General features: G+C 41.6%; 1 protein-coding gene across 7 annotated transcripts in view; it reads right to left on the bottom strand.

The window, feature by feature from the left end:
• The window catches only part of TPD52L1 (TPD52 like 1), a 96,867-nt gene that overhangs the window by 3,698 nt on the left and 69,494 nt on the right, over positions 1 to 23,675 (bottom strand). For 4 of the 7 annotated variants that reach the window (XM_034990506.1, XM_034990502.1, XM_034990504.1 and 1 more), the window contains exons 3-6: positions 19,889 to 20,037; positions 9,514 to 9,615; positions 4,739 to 4,777; positions 1,243 to 1,303 (exon numbers count right to left, since the gene is read on the bottom strand). In XM_034990506.1, the coding sequence (XP_034846397.1) occupies positions 1,243 to 1,303; positions 4,739 to 4,777; positions 9,514 to 9,615; positions 19,889 to 20,037 (351 nt within the window). The remainder of the gene's footprint in view (positions 1 to 1,242; positions 1,304 to 4,738; positions 4,778 to 9,513; positions 9,616 to 19,888; positions 20,038 to 23,675) is intronic. The other 3 variants (XM_034990503.1, XM_034990507.1, XM_034990508.1) reach the window with 2 other exon arrangements.

The raw sequence follows: 23,675 nt of genomic DNA, 5'->3' as shown, positions 1-23,675 counted from the left end.
ATGGGGGCAATTCAATGGCTCCTACGGGTCCCCGGATACTCAATAAGCAATGATGTTGACAAGCAGGGTCATGGAATCACACGACTACAAAGTGCTGGTAAGTGAAAGCAAGGCCTGGGAAATGCTGAGTAATAATCTCATTCTTGGGCCTTAAACATCTAATCCCAGGCCTGATAAAGCAGAAGCAGGAGACTGTGGAAGAGCCTCCCCTAAGAGGAAAGACTCTCCAAGTCACAATCAGAGCATGCAGGAGCTCTAGTGAGGAATACCTTACAGTCTCACAGACGGATCAGGCAGCACATGGTGGCAGAGGATTCAGAAGCAGCTGGATGATCAGCATGTGCCCACGCCTGCTTTGATCTGCTTAAAGATCCCCTGCATTCTTCATTTTCCCCAGATAGGGAAATACAGAAATGGACTGTCTACTAAATAGCGATAAGAATATCAAGACTATTTAAATCACTGTTTAGCTGGTATCTTTAAAAACATAATCTTAGTTGTTTCAATGATTTTTCCTGTTTTGAAAGTCTCATTTTGAGACTAGACTGATTTTATTTGTGCTTTCTTCCTCTGTAGATGAATTCATCTACACTCAAATGATAAAGTCAATGAAATTTTTTTTAACACCTCCCATGACACAGGCGTATTTTCAGTTTAAAGTTGGGGATCAAATGCGTTATTACAAAAGAATGCTCGTTGTGACTCAGTTTGATTTTCCCTCCATGATCATCATGCTGTGCTGTGCTCGGTCTGGGAATGGAGTAAACAAGTCTGGGTGGCTGACGGGAGAGGGGAGGCGGTGTAACGCAGGGGCCAAGTTGGTTTTTGCTGGCCCATGTGCAAACCAGAGGGGCTATGAGCTGTTGGAGACCCTCCACTTAACCTCTAAATTCAGAATTCACATACCCTCGATCCTACCCGCAATCCTCTCTCACATACCAGTTTTTGAGGGGACAGCACTAGAGTTCTAACCTGCAAAGATGTGAACACAAATCCCAGTACATGTTCACAAGTCATCACCCTCAAATGGTTTGTGGAAACAACTCTGTGAGGATCCAGCAACACTCTCAGATACTGGTTTTACTGACAGATTTATATGTGAAGAAAAAGACAGACTCTGTGCAAGGCTTTCTTCCTGGCTGCACCGAATGCTGGCAGTCCCGCCTTCAGAATTAACCACCACAATGACTAAGCTGTCCTGATTCACGGGACCCCATGACACAAAATTCACTTCATCTGTACCTTAAGGCTTGTGACAGTTGTCTCAACCCTCTCCTCAAATGATTTGAAAGTAGGAGAATTCCTAAAATAACAAAAAAAGAGAGGTCAGCTCCAAAGACCCAGCTGTCTTAGCAACCGAGCTGCCTGGCTTTCTGCTCTTTATTGTAAACATCATCTCTGCACCAGAGCCAGCTGTCGGTTCGACAAGCATGCCTTCAAGTATGTTTTCATTTCTGCCAGGTTAGATCTACAAACCATAACCTGACATGGAAATTTTCTAAGTAAAATAGTCATATAACAAACAGGACAGCATTTGTTAATAACATCACTGTAATAATTCCAAGATGCCCTGGAAACCATTTCCAAGAATTCGAAGGAGTGATAGCTTAATTCGTCATTTGCTAATTAACTATCACAGCACTCCTTTTCCGGACTCGTTTTTTTTTTTTGTTTTGCTTGGGGTTTTGGTTTTTTGTTTTTGGTAAGCAATGGAAAGTCTATCTGAAGAATGTCATGTTAGAGTTTTCCCACTTGGAATTGTAAAGTTCTTTATTTCAGTAAATGTGAGACAAGACAGAAATAACTCAAGGGGGAAAAAAGAAGTTCATAAATTTTTCTTTTCCATGCCTTAAAAAGTAATCATTTTGTCAATTTCCATGAAGTAGTGTTTCTGAGAGTCAATGCTTTCATTATTTTAAGTTGAAATATACCTATTACTTGCCTAATGCTTGATCAAAATGGCATTATGAGCACGTTATTTTTCCTCCTACAGAGGATATACTTTTGTTCTCTTACCAAACAAAAATCTTTGCAGTCTATTAACAATTTATTTGTGACTCATTCATTGTGTTAAATACTCTCTATACATCATCTTGTTACTTTAAGCATTAGGCGCTTCATTTGGTGCTTTTTGGTTTCCTAGACTGGATTTGGCCACATGACATGATTTCATGACATCATTACCATTAAAAAGGATATCCCCAGGTCCAACTAAAGAAACAGGAACCAAGAAGGTACTAAAAATGTACCTTAAATCTTGTATCCATGTCAGCATTCAGCAACAATGACTGCCATCATTTTCAGGTCAAATAATTCAACTGAATGTTACTATATTTGATAAGCCACCTGTTATTCTCTCTTGAGTGCAGGCGAAATGAAATAGGAGGAATGGCCTAGAGGAATTTTATAAGGGAGAATGGCTATAATAGATGGGCTTCTTTGTATGGTGCGGAATGAAGCACGGCTCTAATACGATCAAGACGAAATTAACGTACGTAATATGTTTTGGACTGAGTTTGGCTTTGTTAGAGATCACCTCCAGAGACTCTGACACTCCAGATGGTCAGAAATGTATCTGCATCTACGCTGTAGGGATTAACAATGGTGAGTTCGGAGAGCCCACTTGTGACGTCACATCTTGTAAACAACGCAAGCCATGAGTCAAATTCCTATGAGTAATATTGCTGTTTCATGATGAAATATTAGTGAATTTGCACCTGAACGACTCAACGGTATATATTTATTGACACCTTGCTGCCACTGAGGGTTTTATGAGGGCAAGCCTGCTCTCACACGCCGGCCTATCATCCATCAGTTACACAAGCCCACAGTGGCCGGACAGTTCAGCCTCATGGTTCATGGGTATATGTTAGATGAGTAAAAATTTTTTTTTAAAGTTAGTTTCAGTCAAGATCATGAGGACTACATTTGACCCATAAGCCACTAGATGGATTCACAAAGCAAAACCGTGTTCATTTTTTGCAAGCCCTTCTTTGGACACTTAAAAGCTGACAAACAGGGATGCCTGGGTGGCTCAGTTGGTTAAGTGTCTGCCTTCGGTTTGGGTTGTGATCCCAGGTCCTGGGATGGAGCCCCGCATGGGGCTCCTTGCTCAGCAGGGAGCCTGCTTCTCCCTCTGCCTGCCGCTCCCCCTGCTTGTGCTCTCTCTCTCTCTCTCTGACAAATAAATAAGTAAATAGAATCTTTAAACAAATAGTTAATAAAAAAAAAAAGCTTACAAATAAAGAAGCTCAGTGCTGCAGGTTGTACTACTCAATTTGAGTGTTTTTATGCTAGGGGGTGCAAGTCATTCAAAGATGGACTAAGCAATCTTTTTTTTTTTTTTTAAAGATTTTTTTATTCATTTATTTGACAGAGAGAGAGAGAGAACAAGTAGGCAGAGAGGCAGGCAGAGGGAGAGGGAGAAGCAGGCTTCCCGCTGAGCAGGGAGCCCGATGCAGGGCTCGATCCCAGGACCCCGGGATCATGACCTGAGCCGAAGGCAGCGGCTTAACCGACTGAGCCACCCAGGCGCTCCTGGACTAAGCAATCTTGAATCTATGCTCCCTATTTACCACCAAATTAGGGAAATCAAATACTGTGGCTAAATTTCCAAATAACCTCAGTGTGGAAGAAACATCATCAGGATAATAAAACAGACATTCCTCTAATTCAATTACACTAGAATGTGTGCTGGAGAACAGGGAGAAACTGTTTACTCAGATTTAATCAGATCGCATACAACTACCAATGACCCTGGAAAGAATTTGGCTGCAGTGGTCTCAAACTATTTAGAGCAACCGAATCCCCTCTCTAACATATCACAGCACAACACATACTATAAAGCAGGCAGAAAAGGCACAGTTCAGACTGAAGTGGGGAAGGGTCTTGGAGGCTTGATGGCCCCCCTACGCGTCCCCCACCACGGAAGTCCAGGGCAAGAGCAGTGGGAAGAGCAGTAAATCTGGTTTTAGCCTCTTATTTTAAATATGATGAAACTGATATCACTGAGGTGACTTTCCCAAGGCTGCAAAGTTCATTCCTGGCAGAGCTGGGCTACAATCTGCGTCTCCTGACGTGCCCCCCACCCCCCCGCAATCGGACATTCATTCTTCGATACCCTGTTACTATTAGTGTGCTTTTATCTGACTGCCTCACTAAGCTACACAAACCCCCAGTGGGGGATGTCTTTCTCAGAAGTTTTCACCCAGCTAGTAATTTTCATTGCTTAACAGACACCTCACCTTAACATCTACGTTAAAAAATCCTGGTGATGTCCTTTCTACAACTGCAGTCCTCTCAGCCTGTTATTCCCTTCATTGAACCTTCCTCCCAGGCTTGCGTTTAGTTCTACTGAAATAAGGCACGTATTTCTGCCTTTGCAGGCATGGTGGCTCCAGGCCCTACGCTAAGAAAGTGCTTCACACAGGTTACTTTATGTCACACAACAGGTAAGAGAATGGACATCGAGCTAGGTAAGTAACTTGTCTCAGGTCACACAAATCAGGAGACACTGGACGTAAGCCAGCGTGTTTGGTCAGAAGCCGAAGCCCATCATACCCTACTTCAACAGAACTGTCCGCCTTTTCTCCTGAAGGCTGTCAGGAAAGAGAGTAAGGAAGGTCACTGCTTTTCATATTAAGAGGAGGGGAAAATCTCTGCAAAGTAACTATCAAAGTAATACTTCATACATACACATTCTGCACTGATATTATATAAAGTAATTTACACACATTACCTCATAGCAGGCATACTTATGGAATGGCGAATGGAGTAGCTTCAGGGCAAAAGCAGATTAAAAGAAAAAAAAAAGAAAAAAGAAGATAGCACAACGTAAGTACATGAGAAGCTCCCTATTCACAGTTCTAAAACAGCAATTTCAACTGTCTTAAGTATTCCTTGCCCACCCCACCAAGATGACGTTTGTTTTCGTTGGGTAGGGTGGGCCACAGTCAGCTTTCAAGGGTATAAAGGAAGAGTACACTGTCCAAGTTGGGTGTTATTTTATGTCCTGTGGGTTCCCGGTATGCCAGGAAATCTGAGGAGAATGTCTGGTTTCTCCAGGTGCTCCCAGGAGCCCGTGGACATCCTCCCCAGGTTCAACTCCCACTCCCTTCTCTTCTTTCTTCTTTCAGGAAGAGAGGAAGGGCTGTACCTAGGAAGGTACAAAGGCAGGTGAAAGCTAATTGTTCCGCTGTAGAGAAATTCTCCAGAGGAATATATGTGGTTCACATAAGACATTCAAGGAAACACATATCAGGCAAATACAATCCACACAGTCCAACATGGGAGCAGGGACCTCTGCATCCATTCTAGGATATCTGGTACAAATACATCAACATTTCTGAGAATTCTAAGAGTTTCAGCCTTCTCACTCTATTGATCCTATGGTAGCTGGCTCATCTTCCCTCTGATGGGATCACCTGTTACTCCTTTGTGAGTTCCACTCAGAAATCAGGCTAGGATGAGGGAGGAAGCCCTATGTATGGGGTCTCTGTTCCTGGGATAGTGCTCCCCCATTACACTTTCCAACACCATCCCTGCGTCTCCTCCCAAGAAGCTAACAGTAAGGGATCAAACTCCTCACCCTTCCCCGACAATATCCACTGAGGTCATCAGTATGGGCAGCACTTTACTAGAACTCAGAAAGAAAAGGACAAAAAAATTCAGGGAGTACTTATGATCTTACTTAGACACTCCACTTAGAAAATATAGGCAAATATTTCCCCAGAAATTACATTAAAAAAGGAACTAGTAAAAGAAATTCATCAGCATTATCAATCTATTCATCTCTTTAAATACAGGCAGTTTTCTTAGGAAAAAAAGTCCACCCCCCAAAAAATATATCGTAAGATTCCTGCTGAAGGAGGGTTTAATTGGACAGTTGCACACTTCCAAACGTATGAGCTTCTGGAAAGCTTTCCCCTCTTCAACTTCAGAAGGTACAGAAAGTTGAAGGTGAACCATCCACGTAAGAAACAGTTACAAGACGTTCAGAAAAACACAACAATTTTCTGTTTCTCGATTTTACTTTTTACACGTCTCATAAAAACATACAACTCTCAACTTCTGCTTTTCTTTTTTTCTTCTTTCAATACTGAGGACCTCTGCCAATGCGGGAAGGATTGAGAATGTAGGAAGGGATTCCTAAGAGATTGCTCAGCAAGTGAAACTGGTATAAATGATTCCAAAATGAGACAACTAGATGCTTAAATAAATTCAATCACATCAGAAGCCCTACACTCTGTAAACCCCTGGTCACGAACACTCTCAGGAAAGGAGACCCCATGTTTTGGCTGAGGCGCACCCATGGTGTGAAGGGAGCAGTGGACTCTGGAAAGGAAGGGAGCAGTAAGGGGGCCGGTAGGGCCCTAGAGGCAGCGCTTACCCAATGGAGTGAGACCTGCAGCCCGGGGAAGCAAAAGAGAGAGCAGGACCAGAGTTAGCATATCAGCACCGCAGTGCCCTTGTCCCCCCTCTCAAGAGCCCCAAAGCAAAGATGAACATGACTCCATTCATTACTCTTTGGGAGTATACTTTTTAATGTGTCTTAATAATTACTATATCAACCTCTTATAAGTTGTACTTCTAACTACTGTTCTCATGACTATAGAGAGATGGTTGGACTCGAATAAAAGTTCTATGCTTCCTCCAAAGAGCCTCATCTCCACTTGTTCACACGTGGTTTGAACAAATGACTGAGAAGTTCCAAGAAGATGCCGGTATTATTATAAAAACAATTCCAAGAGCTTGCATTGCTTCAGAGTACTTTCATAAATGTGTCCTTGTTTTACCTTTGCAGGAAGCATTTTAGTTAGGTAGCTGTGAACAATGTTATTTTACAGGTAGAGAAAGAGAGGGGGTTAGTTCCCTAATGGAGCTATGGGGACTCAGTCAACGGCAATCAGGATAAAATGAGAATCTTGGCCTGAAGAATATGACTTGTTTTTATAAAACACATCAATTTAAATCCTCACAGAATGCTTTTCATTAACTTATTAAAAGGCCCAAGTTCTAAGTTTTTAAAATCTGTAAGTATTAACTTGTAATAATTAAAAAAAAAAAAACTGAGAGGTATCTGAGCTTTGCTGGAAATCTTTTTGAACAAGTTCAAAAATTTTTTCCCAGAATGCACAGAAGAATTTTATAGTATAAATAACAGGAATATAGGATAAAATGATACTTTATATTAAAAAAGAGTTCAAAGTAAAATGTGATATAATTTTTAAATTTAGCATTTTATAAATTGGCAAATCAATTTAAATGAAAAATAAAAACTTTCTCATTTAAAAATCTTTATTATACAGAATGTAAGTAATTTTCAAATGTGACTTTCACATACGTTACTTGTTCTAGCATAATTTAAAACTGAAAATTTTTTGTAAAACCCGTTGCTTTCGCAGGGACTGATCCTCAGTTATATATGTTAGATGTTTTAGTTGAGAAAAATATAGGTCTGAATTTTGCAAACTCTACAACATTTTACAGGACCATATTTGAGTCTCCAGTGACATACTTTCCAGTATTTTTAGCCACAGTTTATAATGAAAGTATTGTATCCTCTATATAGAGAAACAATTAATGAAGTTTGAAACTTCTGGAAAATAGATCATTCATTACCCTAAAACAAAGCCACACTGAAACAGAGAAAAAGAAGTCAACACAACCGTGATGTTATAGCCAATTAGTGTATGAACGTGAATATGTTAACATACTGCGTAAGTGAAAGGGTCTTCATTTTCTTCCACTTAGGAAAACGAACAAAACCTTTATGAAATACCACAGTGCACTCCTGTTAATGTATACTCCCTCATTTCCATTATGTGGGGTCATCTTTTAACTGAGATGGTCACTTAGGATAAAAACTAGCATTTATTGAGTGCTTAATAAATGGCAGGCTCTCTTCTCTTATCCCCATTTCGTAAATGAGAACACCTGGATACAGGTGAGCTAAGTTACATGTGGCCTCCTCATAACCTAACCACCTGACGTTGAGCCACTTAACAGCTTGTTACAAATGCAGATTCCTAGACTCCACTCAAGACCCACTGAGGCATGATCTCGGAGAGGTGGAATCTGGAATATGTACTTTAAATAGGATTCAGCGGTATTTGTAAAGTCTCCTAAATTTGGAGAAGTAACACTTTAGTATCATGGGGTGGTTCTAGTGTTCCAGTGGAAGGTTTCAACTAAGAATGTGGAAGACAAATTTTATAAATATGGCAAAATATATTTCCTTGGATATAGCAGGTAAGAGTGTATTTTCTGTTTTGAGAAATTATTTAATTATTTAATTAGTTTAGATAAACATTTTTAATGCCATTGACATGACAACAAATTTTATTTGTAATAAAATGTAATAATAAAATGTAATAAAATCAGGGTTAATTAATAATCCAGAAGGTTTACCTATTCATCACATGCAGCCTCTGAAAAATTTCAGTTGCTTTTCATTATCGCATTATCAATAAATACGAAGATAAAACAATGTAATTCAGATTCACGCACATGTAACTCTAGCCTCATGAATGCCAACTTGTGAAGATAATGCAGGGGCACAATCCAGAAATGTATGAAGCCAAAAATAACCTAAACACAACAATATAAATATTTGCCTCTAAGTATCGAAGTTGTAGGGTAGTAAAGAAATAGTTTAAGAATCCAGTAAAATTATATGCAGTTTTTTTAAAAGGAAGACATTTAAAATGTGTACTTCAAAACTTTTTAAAAAATGAATTTGATTTCTAGAGAGAAAAATAAAATTGATATAAAGTCTCCCAAATATATCACCAAATTCAAAATAAACTATGAAAGGTATTTAAACAAGCAAAAAAAAAAAAAAATGAAAGTAACAACTCTATAGATAGGTAACTTACTAAAACATAATGTAAAAAATAAAAATGGTAAAAACTGCACTGTTTTTTCTGGCGCCTATAGTGAGGACAATTGGTTCTCAGTTCAAAATCTTTATGTTCACCCTAACTTTATATAATAATGAAATACTGAAAATAACCCAAATGTGCAAGGACTATATACCATGGTACCTTTTTGGAATAAAAGAATAAAAATGTATGTTTTTAGCATAGAAAAAGATCCTAGATGGATGTATACAAAAATGTAACTTAGAATAGTTTATCAGAGTACATTCCACTGAATGCATATTTAACTTACTGTTTAAATTTTAGCGAATAAAATTCAGGATATGCTGCATTCTTTTGAAATCCGCCCCCCCCCCCTTGTTACCGGTAATTAAAGGAGACCCAGATCTCCCATTTTTATTAGGTCATGTCCTAGTGGAAAGGGCATGTTTGGGACCAGGCTCACTAAGCAAATCAGCAGGCAGAAAACTCTTCATTATAAAAGTTGATCTCAGTCACCAATCATCATCAGCCGAGTAACATGTTAATCCAATTAAAAAAGAATATGTTAGGAAGACCAGCCAATAGAGAAAGCTCCCCTTCCCTCAGAAGGCCAAAGGCTTAGCAGCGTCCCCATGGATCTCTCCCACAGTACCTCATGTCTCCAAACTTCTTGCTGATGGCCGTCCCAACGTTGCTGAACGCTGCAGTTGCCTTCTGCCCTGCGTGACTCAGGGTTTCGTGTGTTTTCTTGTAGCTAGAAGTAAGACAGAACAACAGAAACACAGTTTATACATCATGACCGCCCACAGAACATTCGCCATCCTTCTCCCTCCTTACTTTGAAAATTCCTTTTCTAAACAGCTTTAGGAAGAAGATGATCCACAGAAGTTCGTGATTCTATTCATTGTCTGGGGATGATGGGTTGACTGCCACTCATCGGTGGGAAAGTCAGAACGTTACATCTGAATTCAGGAAAAATACTCATACGCAAGCGTAACATGCAGGTCAGATGTGTAATCACAAGCAGCAGATGTGCTCTCAGAGTCCAGTCATTCTTAAAGAAGTGTGTGTTTTAACTCTACGAAGAGACACTTGCAAGGAAACAATTAGCCATCAGAGGTAACACAGGACCTAGAAAATGCATATTCAGTATGAAGATTCAGCTTTTACGTTCAGGGGTAAAATTAACAAGAAAAGGGCAAACTAGTATTTTGCTTATTTTTCTAATATTCATGGCTGGAAATAAGAAGGGCACATGATCTTAAGATAATATAGTGACCTTTTTCCAAAACAGTTTTAGGAAGATAATTCGGCAATTGTCTGTTCATCGGCCTATGTTCCCACCAGACTGACTCCTTGAGGACTCGGAGTAAAAGTCAAAATCCACACAACAGGCCTCAGGATGATCTTACACGAGCTGGCCCTCTCACCCTCCTCTTCCCACTTGCTCCCCCGGCTCCAGCCCCCAGGACCTCCTTGCCAGTCCACGGACATACTAGGCCCCATCCTGCCTTAAAACCTCTGTTCCAGCTGCTCTGCCACATGATCCCATCATATTTGGGGGGGGGGGGGAAGGGTTTTGTTGTTTTGTAAATGCCCCACTTTGAAAAATTAAAAAGAGCAAAGCCTGCACCCTTAGTAAGACTGTGAAAGCCACCTTTTGCTGTCAATCAGGGCCAGAGATCCCTGGGGCCTTGGCCAAGTGGATGTCGGCAGAACAGAACTGGGCTCTGGAGGCGGGGCAGACACATGGGTAGAAAAGGGAACAAGGAAAAGCGAGAGAAGAAAGTACAGAGAGCATCCACCCGTCACTGAGTCTGTACGGCCTGAAAGGGGGCTCAAGGGAAAAGTAAAGAAAGACCCTGCAACATCCATGACCTTTGTGTGAGGCTGGGACTGGCGACTAGTTAGAGAATTCCTTCTTGCGTTGCTCCTGCATTTCTACAGGAATTTCTTGCAATTACAGCAAATATTTAATTTTTGCTTGTAACTGTCTCTTGTGAGCTGTTCCCTGTAGTTTAACTTTATATATTTGAGAATGCTTCGAATTTTGAGATGAGGTGACTTTTGAACAGGTGTGGGTATATCACATTCTGCATTCGATGGCTTAATTTCAAAACAGCTAGCCAGGGAGAAGTACATCTAGTAAGCAGTAAGTGCTAGCTAGCTACGTTATGTTTCAAACGCACTCCTCTAGAACAATGTGTGGTGGGTATACACGGGCATCAGACTACTTTAGTGGAGTATTAGTGACATTAAGTCCTCACCGTGAAAAATGCAACTCTATACCTATGTGAAACGTTAAAGTTTAAAATCAACCATCTGGAGAGCTCAAAGGAGAGTTGAAGAGAGATTTTTAGGACTGTTTACTCTTTATTTATGAGAATTACATAATGTTAAATCTGAAAGGCACTAAAGTCCAATTTCTTCAGACTACAAATGATGGGACTGAGGCCCAGAGAACTGTGTGACCTTTTAAAGACAGAGACAGGGCTAGGACGAGTGTGCCTGCCTTCCTGCAGAATGTCTCCTTGCCTTGGAGATGACAGACATTTGAAGGTGAGTGAGGTCAGCTGTCTATAGTGCAAGTATTTGTGGAGAAAAGTAATAATACTGCATCTTAAGACTTCTAAGATGTACCTCTTTCCCCATATTTTTACACCTCTCCTCCCTAGACTAACGACCACATTTCTTAAAAACGATTACTAGCCATCCTACATACATTACATAGAGACCAGTAATTGAGGGAAAGAGATTTAGGGGGAAGGGGGCAATGAGAGAGGGTGATATGAGAAGAAATGGTTTCCCAGAAAAAAGTCACCGGGGATCCCGTGAGAAATAGGCCATGGGGCTCAGAGCACTTAAAAGCTCTAAGAAGCACTACTCACATCACAGTGTAAGCCAAGGGTCCCCCCGGAGCTGTGTACCGCACAGACCCTGTAAGCTTACACTGCATTCTAATTGGGCTCGATCTTAAAACTGAATGAAGTCATACACATCCCTATCTAGAGGCAAGGCGCCCACATGTTGAAAAAAGACCCTCCTGTCAGGCCACTGAAAATCCTGAAGGATGTCATTGCATTTACATCTTATTCCCTTTATTGCACCATGGAATTCAGTACACAGTCCATACTCCTAAAACTCCTAAAATTACGTTCAATAATATTGAAATAATGAAAAATAATGTAAACACCAACCTTCTGATTGACTTGACAACCTTGTAATTTAAATGGAAATGGTAATTTAGCATTTTAGATGATGTCTCTCAAGCTAAATATAAAGTTACACCATTGCTGAGTTACATCCTTGATGAAACAGGAGACAACTACATTCTCCTGAAATAAACGTCAAAATGTTACAGGACCCTCAGCTTGCTGTCATTTGTGCCCTGGGAGGCAGAAAGATGGGAGCAGATGCTCCCAGAAGTCTGTGTTATGTGCCTTTCCTCTGTGTTCCTGTGATGCATTTTGCACAGCTCTTTCCAAACACATTTTTCACTCTGTTGCAATTACGGTTTTCCAGTCTGCCTCTGTGACCTGCCTATACTTCCTGCGGGCAGGGCCTGCATCTCGTTCATCATCCCCGTGTCCCTGGGGCCTGGATACCCCAGAGCAAGAGCCACAGGAGGCCAGAGGAAGGAAATAGAGTCCGGCTGACTGCCAGACTTCAGCGATAGAAGAGAGTCAGGACTTCGCAGCCTGCGGCTCTGGACTCTGGAGGAGGGCCACGGAAGCCTGCCCTCGAGGCAAGGGCAATTTGTCTTGGGGGTCTCCAAAGTGATTCCAGCGAACAGTAGCTTTGTGTAGGAGCCTGTGGGTCCCAACAAGGCTGGGATCTGGTCCAGGGCTGAACCTTTTTTTTTTTTTTGGTAGAAGTGTAACCGTGCTAGCAAATCGTAGCTCACATTTACTGCATATTTATATGCATTAACTCACTGAAGACTTGTTATTGGGAGAGTTTTTTAATTTAGGGCATAAGTAAACTTTCTACTTTTCATTGAAAGTCAATGGGAACACAGGCTTTACTTTTCAGAGATCGTTTGGCTGGAATGGATAGCCTTTTTTTTTTCAGCTTTACTGAGGTACGAATTACAAAACTGTAATAAGATATTTAAAGTGTACGTCGTAATGATTTGATATACATATACATTGTGAAAGAATTCCTCCCACTTAATTAACACATCCGTCACCTCGCATGTTTTTATATATATTTTGGTGAGAACATTTAAGTCCTACTCCCTTTGCAAACTTCAATTATACAGGACCGGTATCAACTAGAGTCACTGTTATATATTTGATCCTCAGACTTTTATTCATCTTATAACTGGAAGTTTGCATTTACCAACCGTCCCCTTTTTCCGCTACTCTACTGCCCCTAGCAACTACCCTTCTACTCTCTGCTTCTAAGAATTTGACTTCTTTCTAAAAAAAATTTTTTTAGATTCCATATATGAGTGATACCATGCAGTATCTGTCCTTCTCTGACTTATTTCACTTAGTATAATGCCCTTGAGATTTGTCCATGTTGTCCAAAGGCAAGATTTCCTTCTTTGTCATGGCTGAATGTTATTCCATTGGGTATACATATATATATGCAACATCTTTTTCTTTTCTTTTTTTTTTTTTTAAGATTTATTTATTTATTTTGAGAGAGAGCACGAGCAGGGGGGCAGAGGGAAAAGGAGAGAGAATCTCAAGCAGACTCCCTGCTGAGCAGGGAGCCCAATGTGGGGCTTGATCTCATGACCCTGAGATCAGGGCCTGAGCCAAGACCAAGAGTTGGACGCTTAACCAATTGAGCCACCAGGAGCCCCTAAGCTACATCTTTTTTAAGGAATGGATAACATTTACTGGCCAGAACAGTTGAACTGTTTGGCCAGCACACTGACAAGGGGATCTTCAGTAGGGAGAAGTAAGGTTCTCTGCAAACCGAATAAAAGGCATTCTATTGACTTTTCATGCAATTCACCTTGTCATGTCTTACTGATTTGAAAGTAGTGTCAGTAATCAAAAGGAGAAAGTATATCTTCTAAAACGTTTTGACTTAAAGCATTTTTTTTACACACAAATGAAAGAATTTAAAATTCTAAGTCTTTTGACAAGAAGATATTGTATAGCACAAATACATTTTCTGTTACGGGATTTCAAGAAGCTTATTATTTTAACAGTTGCCCATGCAGCATTTCACCAAAGACACAGAAGTATTTAGGCTTATTTTCTTCCGGAGGTTCCTTAAACATGTTACCAAAAGAGATTTATCACTTGAACCTGGAAAAGAAGAGCCTACTTCCTGCTTTGTGTGATAAGATGAAAGGCAAAAGGTAAGCAAAATAAACAGCTGTCTGAGAGATCGACTGTGTGTGTCTTTTGAAATTAGGTCTTTAATCTTCACTGGCACTTCCCAACTCCACCAGTGCGACAGTGGGCTTCATAAAAGAAGAGGTAACTGTCATTACTGACTATAATGCTTTGGAAGTCTTAGAAGCACAAAATCAAAGAGTAAATAAATCACAAACGAAACTTCAATTTTCAACCACCACGCATTTTTTAATGCTGCATTTTACTCTTTATAAGGATGAAGTTATTAATTGTTGCAAAGGGATGGAATGGTTTAAATTCCTTCCCAAAACCTTCTCCCCTTGGCAGACCTACCATTTGGTCTGTAGTACGGCTTAGAGGGGTTTATTAGTGGAGAAATGTCATGGGTTACCGAAGGCTCAACACTTATTAAAATGAAGCCTATCAGTTTGAATAGCCCACGAGAACGCTGCATTTCTGAATTCCTACTTCTTCTACCTACAGAAGAGATTCAATTTCTCCTCCTGTGGCCTCTCTACCTCTAACACACCAAAGCCTCCCACCTCCCCCGTGCCTCTTTAAAGCCCAAAGACAACACAAAAAAGCAGCAGAGAACAAACAACAACAAAACCCCTTAAGACAACAACAAAAAAAGGAGGTGGTGGGAATTTTTGGTGTGTGTTCTTAAAGTCTCTCAAATCAAAGCAAGACAAAACTATGACAAAAACAACAGCAACAACAAACCCCAAATACAGATGATCTTTTGACCTGCTACTGTATAGTTATCTTTCCATAAAGGGGATAATTTCAGTATGCTGTGCAATTATTTCTACTCATTCAGTCCTATTCCTACTTGAATCCTACCGCAGGCTAAAATATGCCAAGATCCTTCATTAACATATCATAGATTTTCTTTTCAGTATAAGTCAAACTAAATAGGTCATGATTGCTTAATCAGTATGCAAAGTATTGCCTCTGGGAATTACCTTCAATCCTCTGACAGCTAAAATTCTTTTTAGTGCTTTGAAATTTAATTCTACCCAACCTAACCCTACCCAGCTCCTCATTCCCTCACATCAAAATTTTCATCCTATGAGGCACAGATCTTGTCCTAGAATGGGTACCATGGCACTAACAGCAGGGATTTAATTAATTCAAGGGGAACACAGATTCTGTAACCAAGCCCCACCACCACCACCATATGATTAAGACCTTTCCCCACCCCCACACCTGGGCAGCCAAGAAAAGAGGGTGGGAGAAAGGTGAGCTCCTGAGATTATGTTACTGATATATTTAGGCCTCCCTCTTAAGAAAGGATTGATTCTTCCTTACAAAGGCAGGCTCACATCATTCCTAAAAGAGCGAGGAGTCCATGATCATCCACATTTATTAAACAGTGTCTGAAAAACTCTCGTGTAGTCCTGTAGCTTTCAATGACATCAATACGCAGATGACTCCCCATGTTTATTTCCATCCCTAACTCTTCCTCCGAGTGGCCCTCTCGACATAGAAACCTGTTTGTCACCAAAACAGAATTCTTGGGTCTCCCCACCAGACTTGTTTTCTAGAACAGCAAACAGGCCTACAACGTATCAGATACCATTCTGCCTGCTTTACAAATATGAACTCATTGAATCCTCACTACCTGTGAGATAGGTACCAATAGGATCTCATCTCACCGATGCTGGGGACCTAGATTTCAATCCAAGCAACTGGAGTCCAGAGCCCACGGGCTTAGCTGTGATGCATGTAATGCCCACTGCCGTACACAGTCCCAATGCTCAACTGGCTGCCCCGTCAAAGATCCGACAGTCACGTTTGATCCCTCTATTTGCCTCCTCTCCCACCCCCAAACCTTTGGGAAATCCCCCCCGCCTGGCCTCCACATCCTGTCCCCTCTCTGTCCCTCACTATCAGCACCAACGTGGACTACTACAACAGTCTCAGAAAGGATCTTCCAGTCTCCGCTCCTGCCTCTCCCCATTCTGTATAACACAAAGAAACCAGAGTGATTTTTTTTAAAAAGGTGAATCGGAACAGATCACTTCCTGCTTCAAATCCTCTAGTGGCACCCAGAGCCCTTGGAATAAGACCCCCAGTCCTCCCCACAGTCTGGGAGGCCCCCCAGGCCCAGACCTCCACCCCTCTCACTACCCTGCAAAACCACTTCTGGCCTCGGGGTCTTTGCAGCAACTTTTGCCTCAGCCCCAAAGCTCTCCCCTACATCATCACAAGACAGGATCCTTCTGACACGCGGGTGTCAGCTCAGAGTGACCTCCCAGGACAGCACTAGGACAGGACTTCCCTCACTGGGACTCTGTCACAGTCGCCCCTGCCCTCTCCTCTAGCCTGTCACCCTGTGCTGTTCTCATCACCGTACTCCTGACAGCTCTTCCTACGGTGGCTTTGTCACAGGTTTGATGCTCCTTTCTCCCTCAACACTCTAAGTCCCCACTCTAGGGACTTAGTCCACCTTGTTGAGTCCCACATCCCGAGGGCTAAGATTAGCTCCTGGGTAATAACGACTAATAGTAGACACACGTAAAGACTTGTTGGGTAAATGAACTGTCATGATCCTTTGAACGGCTTTCTAGTGCCTCTGAAGTAAGAGTAACTCTATTAACAGATACCACGAGGCCCTGTGCAAGCCCCGGCCACTTCTGCCTGCTGTCTCCACAACGCTAATGAACTGGACTGCTTTCCCGGGGGACAGGGAGGCTTCTCTCCTTCTGGCCGTCACCAGGCTGGGCCTCCTCCAGGAGGCTCCCCCTGCCCCTCCTGGCCTGCTGAAGCATCTGTCTCTTGCCTTGAAAGACCTTCCCTGAGACCCCAGGCAGGGTTCAATCTCCTGCTTCATACATAACACTCTATTTTCCTTCACATCACTCCTCATACTTACCGTTTAACTGGGTATTCGGAATAACTTGTAAAATACACACAAACAAAAACCAAACTCTGTTTTCCTGACTAGTCTTTCAACTCCATAACCCTAGGGAATAAATCTATTCATTCGACAAAAAGCTTGATACTAACTAGACTGCCTGACTATAAAACCAACTTGTTTTTCAAACATGAGAAAACCAGAGACTATATATTCTCCCGTGTGGGAGGAGGCTACCCACCCTCCTTGAACTTGCTCACTCTAATTCCACATCTCCGACGACTGTGAATCTCTCCCCACCCTGCCCCCTCAGACCTAGGGCAAACTTAATGTACCCTCTGCCCAGATACGGGCTGCTCCGTCCCTCCCGTCAGCAACGGGAGAGCCAGAGTCATCCTGCCCTCTGTTTGCTTAGCCCACTCCTGCAGTGTGGTTAGGGAGGCCAAGCAGAAAGATCCTGCCTGGGTCTTACACCCCAGAAGGCAGTGCAGATCAGTGTGGCAGGAGGTGCCCAGGACCAGGACACTGGAGCTCGCTCTGCCTCCCTCTGTCAGGGCCACTAAGTGGTCTAAGCCACCAAAGTGCAAAGACAGAAGCCAAAACTACTGACGGAGAAGCTCATTTAATTAAGCACCTAAAATCCAACTCTCCTTTATAGGAGATTGTTCCTATAGTGTGGCAATATCTATTTTAAATTGATAAACACCCCCAGCAGTCTCTTATCGTCTTCCATAATTGTCACCATCGGGCTGGGGAAGGTTAATCTGCCTCTGGAGATAACTCGATGGGCTCCCTGGCTCCATCCTGCCCTACTCTGGGCTGTGCCCTGACACAGTCTGGATGAACTCTTGGGGGACGCAAGCATAGGAGCAGATAGGACTACAAGGCTGTGATAGGGGAAAAGAACATTCTCCTTTACATGGAGCCCAGGGGAAGCAGAGTGGGGAGACATCAAGTTCCTTGTAGATGGAACTCTTCATACGAAGGGCACCTTCGCTGAGGTCTGAGGGCTTAGTTCTCAGTGACCAGCATGCAAAGCTGACCACCAGCAAAACAGAAGCAACTGCTGCTCATCAATGGTACTTACTCCTCTTGCCAGGCCTATCTATGTCTGGGAGAAAAACTGATTTCCACTAAAATATTAGGAATGTAATAACTTTACCATCCAATGGATAATGCCACGGAATAAAATGCATAACATGAAGACAAAAACTAGGGGCTAATGTTAGGGCTAGGGATAGGAACTTTCTCCATCAGCCTCTAGCCCCCAACTCACAAAAAAAGAAAAATTACATCATGATGTGGGTTCCTTCTTCCCTTTGATACGAGAACACCTCGCAAGCAAAATATTTTAAATCATTAGGAAGCACCACAATAGTTGAATATTTCATGTATTTAAAAAGTAATCCAATAAAAGTATGATTGCAGAATACCCAAAGTATTCTGTATCTTGCCTAATATTAGACAAAAAGATAATGGGGAAGCCAAAACCATTTCTGGTGATGTGAGCAGGAAAAACTCACTCTTCCTGTGTGTCTCCTTTGCTCTTGGGCCGACTACCACACTCACAACACATCCGACACCAGAAGCATGCTTTTTCCCTCACCAAGCAATTCTGTGACACCAGCTGGGTATCCTAAATTTTAAGGCACCGCATACCCGGAGAGAGTGTCAGCTCCCACAGGTGAAGGGCTCAATCCTACAAGAGCACCACCCTCATCTCACTTCAGATGCCAATGGCAAGTTCAGGTTATCACCTGTGTGCTTCTGACCAATGGGCAATAAATCGGAGGTTTCTATGACCTCCTTCTCGAGTTTGATTAATTTGCTAGAGTGGCTCACAGAACTCAGGAAAATGTTTCCTTACTAGATGACTGGCTTATTATAAAAGGATATGACAAAGGATACAGACAGGGCGAGGTATGTGGGGAGGCATGTGGGGCTTCCATGCTCTCTTCTGGTGCACCCCTCTCCCAGCACCTCTCTGTGTTCATCAACTCAGAAGCTCTGTGGATGCCATGTTTTGGGGATTTTTATGGAGGTATCATCATATAGGTATGACCAGTCATTAACTCCATTTCCAGCCCCCTCTCCCCTCTCTGGAGGATAAGGCCCAGCGCTGCAAGTCCAAGTTTCTAATCATGGCTTGGTCTTTCTGGTGACCAGCCCCCCCATCCCGGAGCCACTGAGAGTCACCTCATTAGAACAAAGGATACTGCTGCTATTCTGGAAATTCCAAGAGATTTAGGGACTCTGTGTCAGGAACCAGGGATAGAGAGCAATACATACACACACACACACACACACACACACACACACATATATTTTTTTCTATTATCTCATATGGCCTTATCCCAGCTCTAAATATTCCCTAGAGTAGAAGGGATGAAAAGCACATCCCCAAAGTACAAGCACTTCTTTTTAAATTAATGGGCAACAAGTCTGTACTAAACCTGCCAACCACTTGGTATAGAAACTGAAAATCCGTAGTGAATCCCAAGTATTCTGAGGAAAAAGCACCTGTCCGTTTAGAATTGTATGAGAAAACATAAAGAAAAAAAAAATCTATTTAACAAATGCTTAAAAATATAGAATACAGAGAAAAAATACAAACCCATAAAAGTCATCTGGTGAACAGTTTAATTTCATGAAGCTACTTTTTAGAGTCTGCATCATGCAATGTATTTAATGATTATTCATATTTATTTTATTTCTAGAGAAAATATTTTTCCTAGCCACAAGTACCAAATCAGCCTCATAGGAAAAAAAATAAAATAAATAAATAAAAACCCAGAAGAGGTGAGAGACAGCGGTAAGTGATTTTTTAAACATTCCATTGGGATACTTACGCAGTTGTGGTCTGCACGTCGTACCAGCTTCTGCTGAAATTCTGTTTTAATTCATTCATCAGGTTCATGCCGAGTTTCTGTTTTATCTCAACCAGATGCCTTTCTTTCGCGGATAAAACTTGCCGTAATGTTGTGATTTCGTCTTCTAGCTACAGATGGGAGGGAAAGCGGTGTGGAAAGATGTGAGGGCAGCTGAAACACATACCTGCAAAGCGCTTGGTGCTCCAGAGCAACCCTCTGCACACTGTCCTATTACCAGGCCCTCGCTTACCTATAGCAAACGCAGCCCACGGGCATGACGGTCTGGTATTTTAAAATAGAAACAGATTATTTTAGTTCTAATGATTACAAAAGTAATCACTGCTCCTTATAAAAAATTCACTCAAACAGCAAAATATAAACAAGAATGATAAACCTATAACCCACTAGGAAATAGCTGCCACTTGATTTTTTGGCTTCTAATCTTCCAAATGTTTTAAAAAACAAAAACTCAGGGCTTGAACTCACAACCCTGAGATCGAGACCTGAGCCGAGATCAAGAGTTGGATGCTTAACTGACTGAGCCACCCAGGTGCTCCCCCCAAATGTTTTTTTTAATACTGTACATAGATATAATTTTTGAACAAAAAGTTGGCTTTGTACTGTATGCCTTTCTCCTATAAGCAGCTTCAAGTGTCACTGGTCAGTACCGTGTGTTTATCTTTTGCCCATCACACATCACTGCATTGCTGAAGGCACAGACTGAGCAGACACTGTGGTTCTTGCCAAGCTAATGCATCAGGAAGGGAGGAACAAGGGAGGAGAGCATGTATACAAGGACGTGATTTGTGTTGCTTTTTCTTTTTAACAGTGTATTGACAAGTAACTGATGTACAATAAACCGCCCACATTTATAGTGTATAGTCTGTAAGTTTTGACACGTGTGTTACTCTTGGGAAGTCATCACTGCAATCAAATCAGTGAACACATCCATCACCTCCAAAAGTTTTCTAGGTCCTCTTTGTAAGTCCTCCCTCTTTCTTCTCTCCCCTCCTCCGGGTAGCCGCTGATCTTTCTTTCACTCCACAGCTCATTTTTGTGTGGCTTTGTTCACTCAGTCTAATTATTTGAGATCTTTAAGATTTATCCATGTTGCTGCATTATCAGGGGTTCTTCCCGTTTTATTGAAGACTAGTATTTCATTGTATGGACAGTGTGTTACCTATTCACCTGGTGAAGGACATTTGGGTTCGGCCAATGCAAATAAAGCTGCTATGAACACTCATGTACAAGGTTATGTATGGACATATTTCCTCTTTCCCCTGTGTTAGCAGAAAAGCAAATCTCATAAAATTGCTCTTGCTCACTATGTAAAACAGTATGGAGATCCCTCAAAAAATAGAACTACCATACCACCCAGTAATTTTCCTTCTGAGTATTCATTCAAAGAAAATGAAAACATTAACTCAAAAAGATACATACAGGGGCGCCTGGGTGGCTCAGTTGGTTAAGCGACTGCCTTCGGCTCAGGCCATGATCCTGGAGTCCCTGGATCGAGTCCCGCATCGGGCTCCCTGCTCGGCAGGGAGTCTGCTTCTCCCTCTGACGCTCCTCCCTCTCATGCTCTCTGTCTCTCATTCTCTCTCTCTCAAATAAATAAATAAAATCTTTAAAAAAAAAAAAAAGATACATACACCCCCATGTTCATTGCAGCATTATTTACAATAGCCAAGATATGGAAACTGGCTAAGTGTCCACTGATGGATGAATGGAGAAAGAAAATGTCAAACACACACACACACACACACACAGAGGAATATTATTCAGCCATAAAAAAGAAGGAAATGTTGCCATTTATGACATGGATGGAACTTGAGGGTATTATGCTAAGTGAAATGTTATCAGACACAAAAAGACAAATACCATATGATCTCATTTATATGTGGAATCTAGAAAAACCAAAGCAAATGAAAACAAGCTCACAGATACAGAGAAGAGACTGGTGATTGCCAGAGGGGAGGGATGCGGGGGGTGGGGGCAGTGGGCGGGGAGGGGTGGATGAAATGGGTGAAGAAGGTCAAAAGGTACAAACTTAGTTATAAAATAAGTCACATGCCAAAAATTGCTCTTGCAAATGTAATTTCTAACAAAGCAGTTCTGTAAAAAGCCCAGATTTTAGAGAATGTTGCTATAACCTATGAAAATCAATTTGAAACTCCATAAAGTCTTTGATTCCAATTACTGTATTTTATTCTGTTGTCATACCTTATAATGTATTGCCCTGGTAAGACTGCTTAAATTTACATCGTTATTTTCTGAACAGTACGAATGACTGACTTTCTTTGTGAAGCCAGAAGAGAACTATTAGTACTCCCTTAGCATCCCACATGCATAGGGTCATAAAAAGCCTGACATTTTTACTAGATTTCTTATTTTTACAAATGTGGCAGCTGTGTCTCATTTACATTCAGAGTATCGCTCTACTTCTGACCACAAACCACATTTACACTAACACTATCAGTCATCATGCAAATATGTTCCTTGGGTTACCAGGGATATAGCTGCAAGAAAAGCCTCTCAAGAAACACAAGTACCTTTGCCTTTTTACTACTGCAAGGAAGATTTTACCCCAATGGTGGACAGATCAGAATACTGTTGTGAAGCTTCACGGACATAAATAATCACGTAAGCAAAACAGGCATAATTCTAAGTCGGAAGCATCTTAAAAACCACGGTAGAAAAGAACAATCTCTTGGAGTTTTTAATATCAGCAAATGTCCTAGTAATCTAGCATTATTCATTTCTTATGTTTATGGGACAGTTTTCTAATACTCACAGAAATCTTTCTAAAATGAATTACACATTCCATAAACATGTTATAGTCAGCACTGTCTTTTCTTTTTTTTTTTTTTTTAAAGATTTTATTTATTTATTTGAGAGAGAGAGAATGAGAGACAGAGAGCATGAGAGGGAGGAAGGTCAGAGGGAGAAGCAGACTCCCTGCCGAGTAGGGAGCCCGATGCGGGACTCGATCCTGGGACTCCAGGATCATGACCTGAGCCGAAGGCAGTCGCTTAACCAACTGAGCCACCCAGGCACCCAGCGCTGTTTTTTCTTTTTTTTTTTTTTAAAGATTTTATTTATTTGACAGAGAGACACAGCGAGAGGGGGAACACAAGCAGAGGGAGTGGGAGAGGGAGAAGCAGGCTTCCCGCCGAGCAGGGAGCCCGATGCGGGGCTCAATCCCAGGACCCTGGGATCATGACCTAAGCCGAAGGCAGACGCTTAACGACTGAGCCACCCAGGCGCCCCCAGCGCTGTTTTTTCTTGATGAGCAGGTCTTCAGTATGCAAACATACACTCATTGCTCCAAAAGGAGTCTACCTGGGGACCACCAAAGGCGGTCATGTTTTTAGTCTCCTCATTAAATGAGAACACACGGTTACTGTAAAATTAAACCCTCTATTCTTTTGCTATCATGTCACATTCCACTCTTTCATCTTTGTCAGTGTGTCTTCCTGTGTGTAATCTGTGGCCTACTAATTCTCAAGGTTGTATCTCTAGCTCTCTTTCTGTAGCAGCCCTTTATTCTGTAAAAAGAACTTTTCTGCATTCTTTTGCATAAATAATATGTTTTGAGTGACTGAAATTATTGGGAGTCTTGGGTTTTTTTTTTTTATGCATTGGGTATGACTGTGGTTTTCACTGTGTAATAAAAATAATGGGACAATTTTTACCTGGCACAAAGAACTTACAGATGTAGAGAAGAGGAAAGAGGTTTAAACATCTTGATATTCTCAATCTCATA

This window comes from Mirounga leonina, unplaced genomic scaffold (genome assembly GCF_011800145.1).
Source record: "Mirounga leonina isolate KUSES-001 unplaced genomic scaffold, KU_Mleo_1.0 Mir_53, whole genome shotgun sequence".
Lineage (NCBI taxonomy): Eukaryota > Metazoa > Chordata > Mammalia > Carnivora > Phocidae > Mirounga > Mirounga leonina.
This window is presented reverse-complemented; position numbering and strand designations above follow the sequence as displayed.